The sequence below is a fragment of the Cyclospora cayetanensis genome, unplaced genomic scaffold (assembly GCF_002999335.1).
Source record: "Cyclospora cayetanensis isolate NF1_C8 unplaced genomic scaffold, CcayRef3 CcayRef3_contig_233, whole genome shotgun sequence".
NCBI classification, from domain to species: Eukaryota; Apicomplexa; class Conoidasida; order Eucoccidiorida; family Eimeriidae; genus Cyclospora; species Cyclospora cayetanensis.
This window is the reverse complement of record NW_020312185.1, coordinates 1-13,086: the sequence shown is the minus strand read 5'-3', so window position 1 is coordinate 13,086 and position 13,086 is coordinate 1. Positions and strand designations below refer to the sequence as shown.

The window sequence follows — 13,086 nt, the reverse complement described above, 5'->3', positions numbered from 1 at the left end:
TAAACATTTTCTGTTACATGAGTCAAATTAATAAAAACTTGGTAAGGGGTTTTATACTTAGCCTGACCGTTCGTATCTGTTATTTGTTCTGTAGTATAGCTCCCTCAAGATTGAAAAAGTTACGTTATGCGCCTGCGCGTTTAGTCGCTCTTCGCAAATGGATACGGGTGCAAGGACGCAGCAACGCATGCGTTAGCTGTCTCTGTCGTTCCGAGCCTAAACCCTTTGGGTTGAAAGCGGGGAGCAAGCGGAGCTATTTGGAAGCACAGTGAATCACAGTGAGCTAAGCTTTGTACCGGGTTCAAGGCCGGATGTATCCCAATGGAAACCTTAAGTGACTTACTACATGAGCTGTGCGTTTGTATCCAACGCTGATTACCGGCGATGATCAGCCAAAAGAGGGCTCAAAAATGAAAAACACTAGCGAGTGCGGGAGGGCACGAAGAGGCAGACATAAGGACAGACGCATACAGGCAACACAGGCAGACTGGTATCTTGAGATGCTGGAAGAAGACAAACACGAAAACGACATGCAGCACAAAGCATTAAAGAACCCGGACCAAGGCTGAGGCGCACACGAAAAGGACTGGTCGCCAAAAGGGGAAACAGGCCTACATAAGGATTAGGTAAAGGCTTTAAAACTCCACACGTGGCCCCAGAAGGGAAACAATTAAGTTTATGCACAATACAGGTTTCATATAATTGCCTCTAATCTCACCCTCCGAGCATTTCAAGCATCCATAGCTAGTTACAGGTAGCATATAGCGCATCAACACACGTTGATTCCTTTTTAATCGGGTTAACAAACTCTAAATAGCTCGCACACACACCGGTTTGTCATTTATCTGGTAGTTCTTAGCTAATATAACTAGTCTATTAAACAGTGAAGTGTGGCTTAGCCCGCTACAGCTGCGGAAGGAAGGAAAGACAAGAAGGCAAGGTGCAGACCAAAAGTTGGCTAACAAAAGAGTCATAAAGATATCCCAAATGGGAAAGAAAAGACACCCTGGGTCACCAACTGTGTGCCAACTCTGTAAACCATCCGCACTCACGTGCCGTTTCCGTAAAACCCCTGAAGGCAGTGGCTTGCCACAACATCAGCGGACAAAATAGGCTTGCCACGGAGCAAGAATTCATGGAGAAAGGCACTAGAAGAGTGTGAACAACGCGTGGACAAAGAACCAAAGACAAATGGTACTGGAGTTACTGCTTCCTTCCTGCAAGTGCTCATTCTGCGCTGTTGCTGGTGCCGCTTTCATAAAGATTTTCCCCGCGTTTATTTGCTGTAAAATTAGTCAAAACCACGAGCAACATAGGGTGCGAAAATTCATCTGTTCGTCTTTATCAGTCTCGCTGCCCGTGCTGCTCTTCAGCAGGGGTACTTGCTCCTGTTTCTCCTGGTTTTGCATGCGGCTTGAAGCTACCAAAGTATTGCCCTTACTACTCGATGCACACAGCTCAGAACAAGCTGCAACTCTTAATACAGCATGAAGCGATGAAAGGGTTGTTGCTATTGTAAGGGGCTACTGCTGCTACTGCGGCAGCCGTAGACTGTGCAGGTCACCTACCGTCGTATAATGCTCTCTGTCCTTTTGTATGACCCTGAAATATTCATATGCCTTTAAAAACACAAGCATTATGAATTATTATAGTGCGAGTTCGCCTATATGGAAGTAACACAGCGTTGAAAGGCCCCCAAGCACCACGTACGAGACTTCTGCTGGCATCTACTGCCCAATCAACCACTCCAGCTGTTAGCGATTACCTTTTAATTTCGCCCTTTATCGTTCAAAATATGTTGACTTGGCAATCCTGTTTTCTCACCCACACAGATGCACTACGCCTGGAGAGGTAGCAGCATCTGCAGCGGCAAAAGGGGGCAAGGTAGGGGTGGTTCGTGTTGTCACCCCTCAGAATAGGCAAAACTTCAGTGTTTTTGGACCGTCTAAATACTAGAGTGTGGGACTCGGTGCTGGCACACAGTGAGCGGGAAAGGCCACAAGGAGGAGGGATGTGCACACATCGATGAGAACAGAGGCTAGAAAAGGCAAGAGGGGAGACTGACTGAGATTGGGATACAGAGAGACGTCCACACAACTAGAGAATCTGGGGAGCAAGGATAGAGAGAAAGGGAAATAGAGCAGCAAAGTTAGGGGGACCAGTGACCAAAGGAGGGCACGAAGCGCAGCGACAAGCGCAAGGAAATCAAGCTGTGATATAGTAGCCAGGGGCACAAAGAAACGAGCCCGAGAGGGAGCACAGCCAGTCAAAGAATAAGAAAGAGAGCCAACTCATACGAAACCGAGGAATAAATGTGACGGCACCAGAAGTGCAGCTCAAATCTTCGGTAGATGAGATATTAAAACAATACCCATTACGGAAAACAAAGCACTGGTAGACATATAACCCAGGTGCCGGAGTAGTTAACCGAGGACATCCCATGAAATCCCGGCAAAGGCAGACGGCAGGAATCCATCGCTAACAGGCAGCATAGAAACGGAGATAATAAACACAGGACTGTCGCCTGCTACAATGCTCCCTATACATCCCACGCATATCCTTCCGTCTCTTTCGTGCAAGCCAATGCAACAGCGCTTGCTCTATCAGCAGCGCCAGCAACAGCGTGTTGTTGTTGCATTCGATATATCTAAAGGGGATGACCTGGACCCAAACAAGCCGTCCTTGCGACGCTGCTGCCAGTTGCTTCGGCAGCTCGGGTGTGTCTGCGTGGTCAATAAAGCTTCGCTGACGCTCAGTCGACTGCAGAAGCACCAGGTATCTTTGCTTATCATTGGCCAGCCTTCCAAGCCCTATACAACGGATGAACTACTTGCGATAAAACTCTTCTTAGAGACACCCCAAACCAACGCAGCGCCCCCTGGACCAGCAGCTGCTGCTGATGTACCCGCTGCTGCATCTCCTGGTGATGAGGCACGTGAGACCAGTCCTGCTTTAGAATCAGCTAGTGGGGCTTCACCTGCTGCTACTGCGGTAGACAGGTCTAGCGCTGCTACCGATGAGCAGATAGTAGCAGCGTCACATGGAACAATGACGATAAATCCTGCCCCAACAGTATCTACAAAAACGGTGCTTGCACCTCAGGCACGAAGTGTCTTTGTTTTAGGAGGCAGCAGTGGAGGAAGTAGTAACAGCAGCAACACTAATTTCTTACTGGAGGAGATGGGCCTCTCCATCGCTACAGACACTGTTGTAGCGGTCACTCCCCCTACACTGCAGGAGCAACAACGGGGCATATGGCACCCGAGGGAGGTTGTGCTGAATCAGAAACAGTTAGTTGGTGCCAACATCCAGCAACATCTGCAGCCCAGCACCACTGCCAGCAGCAACGACACTAGCACATTTGTTTATCCTTATGGCTCCACAGTGTATGTACAGCCTCCCGCTGTCCCGCTAATGTGTAGCAGCAGGTGCAGTAGCCCCTCTCAACGGCCTTTGATTGCTGCTGCTCCCGCTGCAGGTGGAGGGGTTGTTGTGGCTGCAGGTAGCAGCAAGCTACTACAGGAACCATATCTAAGCATGTATAAAAACACGGATTTGGTAAAAGTTCTGCTTCACTTGTTGCTGGGCCGCATGTCGCTGCAGGAGCTGCGGCCAACTGCAGCTGAAACAGCAGCAGCAATAACAAAGTATACACGTCAGACAGATACCGAGCTTTTGTCTCAATTACCCCAGCCGTGCATTGAGGCACCACCCGAAGTTCCTAAGGATTTTCGCCTGCTGCATCAGCAGCAGTGCTATACATTGAGGCCTCGTCTAGTGCTTCAGCTACAGCAGCTGTTGCAGCGAGTCAACCTAAACCCCATTGGTGCGCCGCTGGAGTTGATACAGCCAAAGCTGCTACAGCCGTTCCCTTCGTTAAAGCCCGCGCTGCACCCACCGATTCTGCCTTCTCCACCACCCCTCCCTCTACCGTTGCTTGATATAGACACACTGTGCATGTCCCCAAGTCAGCGGCTCCTCGCAGCAGCAGGTGCTGCTGGTGCTTCAATCCCAACTGCAACAGCAAATGTGCTAGACGCTTCAGCAGAAACTGAAAAGGAACGAGTCCTGCAGCAGTTTGTCTTGAAGGCAGCCAAGATCACCGGTATTCTTCCAGAGCAACAACCACACCAGCAAGCAACAGAGGAAGCACAACATACAGAGCGAACAGCAGGAAATAGCCAAAGGACTGCACGAAGTGTTCTTGTAAAACTGCTTGTCCATTCATTAAAGGCGCGCGGCAGCAACTCCCTCAAACAGGTTAGCGAGTGAGTGGCTTCTACCTGAGGTGTTGGTGCCGCTGTTGCCCCTCCTGTTCTCGCAGCTTCGGCAAGCCTAGCAGGACGGTGTTTCCACTGGCGTACTCTGTTTCTGCTACGTCGCAACTCGCTTTGCTGTGAATAGCGCCCTAGGTTATTTGGCCTTAACTCTGGTACTTGCCGAATTCTGAGCCCACTAGGTGGCTACAGGGGGCGATGAGACCACCGCCCCTCAAAATGTTTAGACTAGCGCCTTACGGTCTCGATGACCGGACAGTATTTGGCGGGATGCTGCCAACAGGAGAGCCAGTAGCTGCACGCATCCTTCGTATTCGAGCCAAAGAGATTGCGTCGTCAGCGAGCATAGTGGCTGTTGCCCCTGCTGTGACTGCTCTAACTTCTCCTAGACAGAAGCACCTTCCTGCAGGTCGATCCAAAATGAGCAGGCTTTGCTGCTCAAGCTCCCGGATCCTAACTCTTCAGTTGCTGCTTCTGCTGCTGTTCCTGGTCGCCGTTGTTTCAGAGGAAGCGCCGGCAGCATATTGTGCTGCTGTAACAACGCTTCTAGTGACCCCAGGGCCCGCATGCTTCTGTCCTTGCTGCTCCGGCTGCTGGAGAGTGAGTCAACAGCAGCGTAAGAATATGGCGGGGGCGTGTCGCAAAGAGTATTCCTGCCATTTCTGCTGCTACAAAGGGGCTCAGCCGAAGCGCTGCGGTTTTCCCCGCACCTTTTCCCACTGCTGCTGCTCCTGCCGGCGTCTAGTGTCCGCGCGCTCAAGAAAAGGGGCCCGATACTGCCTCCTCTGCTGCTGCTGCTACCACTACTACTACTGCATTCCCGAAGTACCATTTGCTTCTCTCTGCTTGCCAATTCGCTCAACTGCCCTTTACATTGCCTCTCCTCAAATTGCAGGTGATTCAGCTCCCGATGCAGTTGCAGCAGCCGCTGCCCTGCCGCCTCTGTCTGTTGCCGCAGCTGCTGCAACATCTGCTGTGCCTTTTGCCTATTTCGCGCTGCCTCATCTCTTTCCGCATGCGCTATCCGCAAAATCCACTTGGCTCTGCGAGAGCGAAAGCACAACCACCAAACAGTAACAACAGCAAGGTACGCAGCAAAAGGGGCAAAAGGATTACCCTCATGCAAACCCACCAACAGGAATTATCGCCTCGCCTCGAGCAACCCCAAAAGAGTCGCACCGAAAGAAACAGCGCCAACAACACCACCCCCACCAGGGCAGGTGTAGTAGCAACAACAGCAAGAGGCGCTTAGTGCTTACATGCTAGCTTCCTGCGTCCAGTGCTGCATCGCCGCTCGAACTTTGTTTCGGTCCGCTGCTGCCAGCAACATCCGCAAAGCCTCCTCTTGGTATGCCCCTGCTGCAGATGTTGATGTAGCAGTGTGTCCATAAGAGTCATCGCCTGGTGCTGCTGTACCGACGGCCATGCCCTCTGCTGCTGCGGCTGCAGGGTCACCCGAGGCATCGAATGCGGCGGTAGCGGCTTCGAGCTTTCTGCTATTCCGTACAGCAACTGAAAACCTTGTGTTCTGCTGCAAAAGGTCGTGATATGCGATTTCGCAGCAGCAGGACTGCTGCGCCAGCAGCTCAAACACTTCAGCCTTCCGCTCCATTCGCTGTTGCTGTTGCCGCTCTATGTTCCGACGCTCTTGCTGTACCTGCAAAGCACACGAGCACCAAAGCACATAGATGGAACCGCTGTTCATGGTACAGCCTCAACTGCTGCTGCACCTGTGCAGCCCTTGATGCTGTAACTCCTGCTCCTGCTTTAGAGGCAGACATACTTCTTGCTGCTGCTGCTGCAACTGTCGCAGACGCTTTCTTGTAGCAAAAATGGAGTTCCGTATGTCACTCCTCTCTTGCTGCCGCTGCATGAAATAGCTGCTGCCCTTGTCGGTGGCTGTCTCATGATGCTGCTGTCTATCTCCTGCTACACTCACAGACCTGGTTACTCGCTGGATCAGCTGTGCAGCAGGTCCAAAACGAGGAGTGTCGCCAGGTTGCTCCTGGTGCTGCTGGTCTTCTGCGCTACTGTTGCTACTGGTGCTGCTTTGTTCGCAAGTCTTGAGCTTAACCCTTTGGCGAAAGCTGTACGAGCTGCCGCATTCGCTCTTGCTGCTGTTGCTTTTGCTGCTTCCTGCACTGCTGCTGCGGACAGAGTTGGTGTTGCTGCCGAGGCGTTGTTCCTGCACACCTGGCAAACTGTTGCTGCTGCTGCTGCCTCCTGCATGCAAGTCGGTGTCGCACGTCTCAGCGCTGCTTAGGCGGCTCTGTTTCTGAGGGTTCGATGCAACCGGCCGGAGCAGCTGCTCCTGATTCTTCTCCTCTTTTCTTTGCTCCTCCTGCTGTTCGTTATGGTGCTCTGGCTGAAGCTGGTGGTCGGTTTGCTGCTGGTCCTCTGGGCGTTGCATGGCTTTCGCGTGCGTGGGTAAGAGCAGTTCCAGTGACAGCTTTTGTAGTAATGAAGTAGCGAGTGATTTCGGGTTTATCTTTTCTTTTCCATCCACTGATTTTGTCGTCGCCAGCTCTTTTGAGGCGTCTGTTGAAACGCTGCCCTCTGGACATATGGATGTCGCAGCAGGCAGTCCATCTCGTGCTGTTGCACCTGCAGTCGTGCTTGCACACTTCGAATGAACTGCTGCAGCTCCTTCTAGCGACTTTTCAGGATCTGTTTGCTCCAATAGCTGTGCATCAAGCCTCTCTCCGCCCCTCATGTGTGCCTGCTGCAGCAGCAGCAGCTGCTGGCGTTGTTGCTGCACAGTTTGTTGCGCCGCAGCCAATGTGACTCTGAGCTTCGCTGCTGCTGCCGTCTCAGATTCTAGACGATCCCGAAGTCCTGCTTCTTCTCTCTGTATCATCAACATCTGCTGTTGTTTCTCTCCGTTTTGTCGCTGAGTCACGCAGCAGGAGCAATGCCAAGAGCAGCAGCAGCACTGACGGGCAAGTAGCGCCAGCAGAGATACAGCCACACCAGTGACAGCAAAACCAGCAGCAACCGCAACGCCTGGCCGTACATTTAGAATGTCTAGTTTTTGCTGCTGCAGCAGCAGCTGCTGCTGCTGTTGCTCCAGTTTGTGCTGCAATTGCTCAGCCTTTTGGTGTTCAGCCTCTCGCTGCTGTTGCAGCTGCAGGGTCTGTGCCAAATGCTGCTTGCATGCTTCGTCATGCTGCTGCTGTTGCTCTTGCTGTTCCTGTTGCTGCTGTGATACCTGGGCCTCAAGAGCCGCCTTTTCCTGCATTAAACAGCGCAGCAGCTGCTGCTTGATCGTGAGCTGCTCCTCTTGCTGCTTATTTTGCTGCTCCAAAGCATCGCGTTTCCCTGCCTCCTCTGCTAGCAACTCCTGCACCAGCAGCAACAAGAGTCAAGGGGCAAGAGAGCCTTTGTGTACCAGTAACAACAAAACAAAGGCCACAGAATTTAGCGTTTATAGTGCCCAAGGAACGTCACAGACGGTATTCCTGTACACAGGCAACTGGCAATAGATAGACCTGCACTGTAAGTGTCACCTGCAGTTCATGCTTGAGCGTGGCCAGCTCGTGCTTTGCCAGCAACAATTCATCGCTGCTGCTACTGCCCTTTCTGATCATCTCTCTTTGGGCTGCAACTTCCCGCCGTAGCAGCTGTTCCTGCTGCAACACCTGCTGCAGCCGCTGGCTTGACTCAGCCTGCAAGTAGCAACACAAAAACGCGTCCCTTCAGCCACAGTGTCAGCGGCACTAAGAAGCATGTCCACCTCCGCTTAAAGGCAGGATCAGCTGTCAAAGAAAATACAGCATGGACGTTACACAGATGCAACAGCGGCAGCAAACCTTAAGGGCAGCATATTTCTCCTCGAAGCCCCGCTCTGCAGCGTCATTGTGTTGCTGCAGCTGTTGAAGTTGCTGCGCCATTGCATTTGCGTCCTCCTCTTGCTGCTGCTGTTTGCACTGTAGCCGCATCAGCTGCTGTTGCTGCTCGTGCATTGCCTGCTGCTGCTGCTGCTGCTGCACCATTGTTGTAGCAAGCCGCTTCCGCGCCTCCTCCAGCTGCTCCTTCTGCAGCATCACCATTTGCCTCTCCCTAAAAGTCAAGCACTGCTCGAGTAATGCTCTAGCTTTTTAACTTCACAGCAAACGAGGAAGTGAGGAAGGGATGGCACAGAGAAAGCTTCTTAGCGGCTGTGCACCTTAAAACTACGGCTGTCGTTTACCATGCGTGCTCAAGAAGAAGCCATGCGAATGAAGGCTAGCAATACAGAGTACATGAAATCTGGTCTACGATGCTTGTGGGTTACCTCTCTAGCTGGAGTCTATCTGCATCTCTCTCTTTGAGCAACTTCTGAAGTTTGTTCTCCTTGTGAGTCGCTGCTGCGTTGAGCTGTTCGATGGCCTCGTGCATTTTTTGCTCCTGCTCCTGCTGCTGCTCTCGCTGTTGTTGTAAGTCCTTCTCCGCCTGCTGCAGCAGCTGCCTCTGGCTCTGCAGCTCGTGCTTCTGCTGCTGTACCTGCTGCTGCAGCACTATACTGCCCTCTTTTAGCTGTCGCAGCTCTGCTGCGCTGTCTTCTTGGTGCCTTTCCGTTGCTGTCCTCTCCTGCAGACAGCAGCGCCCGGTCGTAGCAGCACACGCTACGCTGGTAGATGCCAAAGTTGCTCTGTTTGCTGCAGCTACAGGCCTTAGAGTCTGAGGTAGGGGTGGCTACCTCCTCCCTTTGTAGCTTTAGGGTTTCCACGGTTTGGTGAGCCTCTTCGAGCTGCTGCTTCAGCTGCTGTAGTTGCCTTTCATGCTTGTTCTCAGCTTCCTGCAGCTGCTTCCGGCCAGAAAGTTGCAGCTCTTGCAGTTGATGCTGGTGCTGCTGCTGTAGCAGTTGCTTCTGCTGCTGGAGGCGCTCTTCAAGATGCTCTGCTGCCGCTGTTGCTGCTGCTGCTGCCGTGTTGCACTGTTCCTGTTGTTGCTTTTGAAGCGTCTCCACCTAGTACACAAAAAACGTACCAGAACAGCTGAACTCATAGTCCAAAATACCATTTCGAATTCTTTGGGAGCTACACACGACAGAAGCCATAAAGCCCATGTGGGCTGTACAGGAAATTGGGGGCTTATTCGGAATCAGCGCTTACCAATGCCACTTGTTGCTGCTGCGCCTCTGAAGCCTGCCGAAGCTGCAACTGCAGATCAGAGATATGCTGCTGAAGCTTCTGCACCTGATGCTCTCCTGCTTCAACTGCCCTTGCTGCTGCTGTGCCGACCTGCAGCAACCCCAGCCCACTGACTGCACACCTAGATTGCGAAATCGCAATCCACAAACTCTGAATCTGAGGCTTCCTAAGCCACATCCCACGCCCAGACTTGCCTGTATATCGCAGAGGGACTTAAAACCAAAGAGGCTGTCTTCCATCCACATTGCTGCATCTCTAAAGTTGTGCTTCAGCTGCACGCGGAGCAGCTGCAGCTGCTGCTTCAACACTGCAACGTCCCCTGCCGCAGCAGCAGTGCGGCATCTGTAGTTCTGCTGCAAGCTGATATTTTGCTGATGTTTCTGCAACTGAGATTGCAATGATAGCTCCTGCTGCTGCAACATATCTCGGCGCTCTTGAAGATTTTTTTCTGCTGTTTGCTGCTGCAAGTGCTGCTGCTGCAGCAAACGTTGTTGCGTGTGTATATCTTGGAACTGCATCTGTTTCTGTTGTTGGCGTTGTACAAGCAGTCTCGCTTGCGTTTTTGCGTCCCCCATCGCTCGCAGTTTGGATCCTCGCTTTCCATGCTGCTGCTTGTTCTGTTGAGAGGGGTGATCTGACAACTTCGAGTTGTCACCATGATGTTCGGTTTTAGCAAGAACTCTTAATCTTGTGCGACCTTTGGCGGAATTCGCTGCTCTGCTTGTGCTCCTCTTTCCACTGCTCTTACTTTTGCTGCCACGGCCACTCTCACTTCCACTGCAGCTACTCGCAATTTCGCTGCTACGGCTACTCGCACTTCTCCTGCAGCCGCTGGCAGAGCTGCTGCTCCTGCAGATCTGCTCGTCATGCTGGAGATCCCTGTAAGTTCGCGCCTTTGGCCAGACAACCTGCTGCTGTTCTTGCCGCATTTGGTGTTGTTCCAGAAGCGTCTGCTCTGCATGCTGTTGCTGCTGCTTCCTCCGTGCCCTGCTCTCACCAGAGAGCAACTGGCGGCTGCGAGAAAGAAGAGATTCAACAGAGTCGCTGCTGTGCTCCCTCTGCTTCTTGTGCTGCTGATGCAAATCGTGGCCATGCATAAACAAGAGATGCTGCTGATCCTCCAGCCGGATCGGCTCTTCTTGTGTTCGCGAATGCTGCTGCGGCTTGTGCTTTCCGCTACCTGCGCTACTGCTGCTTCGTTCCCTACTACTTCTGCTGCTGGGGTGGCCTCGATGACTACTAGCTTTTTTTCCAGCTTTCTTTTCTCTCTTCTCATGCAGCCTGTTGCTTTCTCCTGTGCTGCTGCGTAGCCTGCAGTTGCCGTAGCTACTGCTACTGTTGCTGCTGCGCCGGCCTTTTCCAGTTTCGTTGCAGCTGCTTTTTCGAACACGCGGTGAGCAATGCACTTCCCTACGCCGCCACTGAGTCGATCCTTTTCCACCCTCGCTTCTTCTACTGCGCGTATGACTGCTGTCGCTGCTGCTTGGCGGAGAGTCTCCACCGCAGCGGCGAAGGCTCCCTTTGCTGATTTGGTCGCGCTGCTGTTGCTGCTGCTTAGATGATTCAGCAACCTGCTGCTTCTGCCTCTGAAAATGATGCAGTAGATGTTGCCTTGCCTGCTGCTCCTGCTGACGCTGCAACTGCTGCCTCTGGTCCTGCTGCAGTATCCTCCAGCTCTCTGCCGTTGCTGCAGCAGCTGCTGCACCGCCCCCCTTGGCTTCATGAGGGCCCCCCTGGAAGTTTCGGTGCATCAAATTATCGCATCGGCTGTGTCCATCCTGAGTAACCGGAAGACTGCTGCAGCTGTTGTCCTGTTGCTGCGACGGCTGCCTATGCTGCTCGAGCCGCTGTTGTCGCCGTTGCAGCTGCACCTGTTGCTCCTGCTCATCAGGAGGCATCACACTGCCTCCTCCAATATGGTTGCTGAGGAGAAGGGCAAAGAAGTCTTCGTCCACCATTGGCGCTGTTGCTGCTTCCCTTGCTGCGGTGTTGAGTCGGTTGGCTCGGTTTCCAGTACCCCAACAGCCGCATGTCGATGAATCCCGTTATCCTCTACACTACCCTAGTACTGCTGTAGGCTCTAGAATGTAAATTCCAAATGCTGATCGTAATGTGGGAATCCTGAGGCCTACCTCCTTGTCGCAGTAATACAGTAGCCCAGCCTTAACGAAGGTTTCATTTCCTTACTGTCTGGACCCCTGGAGAAGCTGACCACTGTCCGTAGACTTGTCTGTCTCGTATTTCGTGTTTCCTTCCTCAGTTGCCGCTGTTGTTGCTATTGCTGCTGGTGCTACGCAAATACGGCTAGCGCGCGTCGTCTGCGGCACGGCATGCCATTGCAGTTTTTACGCGGTCTGCCCACCTCTCCCCCAGCAACAAGCAATTAATAAATTTAAAATTAAGAAATCATCTATTGGAGACAGACATGGAAATTTGCTGCGTAGGGGCCCCTCTGGTTGCAACGGGGCTGCGAGGTCTTCGGCTCCTTAGGCGAGGTCCCCCTTCTTACTGCCGCGATTGCTGGTGGTTGTAACATGTTTATTGAACAGCACTAGACTACTAATCATATGATCCTTCTTTATTAGCAACAATATATTCCTTAGAGATTGAAAGAGCGAATCGTCTAGCCCTCTGACCTTAGGCTGCTCATGCCTGTATGCAGAACCACCAAGTAGCCCAGTGGCCTCCACTTGTGCTCTAACATTTTCTCCTCTTATTACGACGTTAACCATATATTTATGTATAATCAATCAAAAACTTATTTAACTTGAAGTAAACGCGGGTTTAGTTGATTTGAGTCCCCAGGACAACCTCATGACGTAGAACCAGAAGAGCAGAAATGCACCCCCTAGTAGGCGGGGCCCGTTTTAATAAGTATGTCTATGTGCATTATATTTGTCTCTCTTTTCTGGAGATGACATGTGTAGAATATCAAAAACTCGTGTTTACACGCTGTTACCTTTGATGTAAGGACTTTATTTTCTCTGATCTCGGAGTTTGGGTGTGAGCGCGAACTGCAATAGTTCAGGCTGCGTGTGGTACCTTTACTCTACCCACCTCTTGCCAATGTTGGGAACTAACCTTATCAAGTGACGTTTTCTTGATGCTTGAGTGCTGCATATGAATCAATTCGCATTTTTGCCCCGTCCAGAGAGCTGGCAAGAAACTATGAGCGCCTTGCCTTTGGAGGTCAGCAGAGTTAATGCATTGCACCGAATTGCCAGCTGATCCAAAGACCATTCATAATACATGTGCATATATGTTGTGCAGTGAGCCGAAGGCGATGCTTATCTTGTAACGTTCCACGGGCTTTCTCTTTGGAAGGGGAGACTGATGTCCAAACCGTACAGCGGTCTCCGTAAGGAGTCACTCAACTCCAGACTCAATACAAACTATCACGATGTTATCGGATGGTCATTTAAGAAGCCCCACCCTATCCTACTGGCATTCCTCACGCCTCCTGGCAAATGGGGAAGGAAACACCTAGGCTGCGCCTACCTCCACCGTCAAAGCACTCCTAGCATTCACTCCTGGTTCTGCATACTACTCGGTGTGTAAGCACACAGTGCTGTGTCTTCTACCATCGAGCTAACATTACTCTGCACTAACTGAAACAGACAAACAGACAATTCAATACATTCAATTTATTACTAATTCGCAGTTAAATATAACTAATG

At 51.7% G+C, this 13,086-nt stretch overlaps 2 protein-coding genes across 2 annotated transcripts; one reads left to right on the top strand and one right to left on the bottom strand.

Annotated features, from left to right (window-relative positions):
• The first annotated feature begins 410 nt into the window (after window positions 1–410).
• On the top strand, window positions 411–4,272 carry LOC34619055. Its single transcript, XM_026338147.1, has 3 exons — window positions 411–564; window positions 1,653–1,786; window positions 2,593–4,272. Exons 1-3 carry the CDS (start codon window positions 411–413, stop codon window positions 4,270–4,272), a joined length of 1,968 nt encoding a protein of 655 aa, XP_026193932.1.
• Window positions 4,273–4,662: 390 nt separating this feature from the next.
• LOC34619056 (centrosome-associated protein CEP250) lies at window positions 4,663–10,338 on the bottom strand. The gene is made up of 11 exons (XM_026338146.1): window positions 9,592–10,338; window positions 9,371–9,499; window positions 8,956–9,225; window positions 8,551–8,846; window positions 8,087–8,336; window positions 7,784–7,942; window positions 7,291–7,617; window positions 6,691–7,167; window positions 6,061–6,552; window positions 5,537–5,934; window positions 4,663–5,320 (listed from the first exon to the last, which is right to left on the bottom strand). Exons 1-11 carry the CDS (start codon window positions 10,336–10,338, stop codon window positions 4,663–4,665), a joined length of 4,203 nt encoding a protein of 1,400 aa, XP_026193931.1.
• Window positions 10,339–13,086: the final 2,748 nt, after the last annotated feature.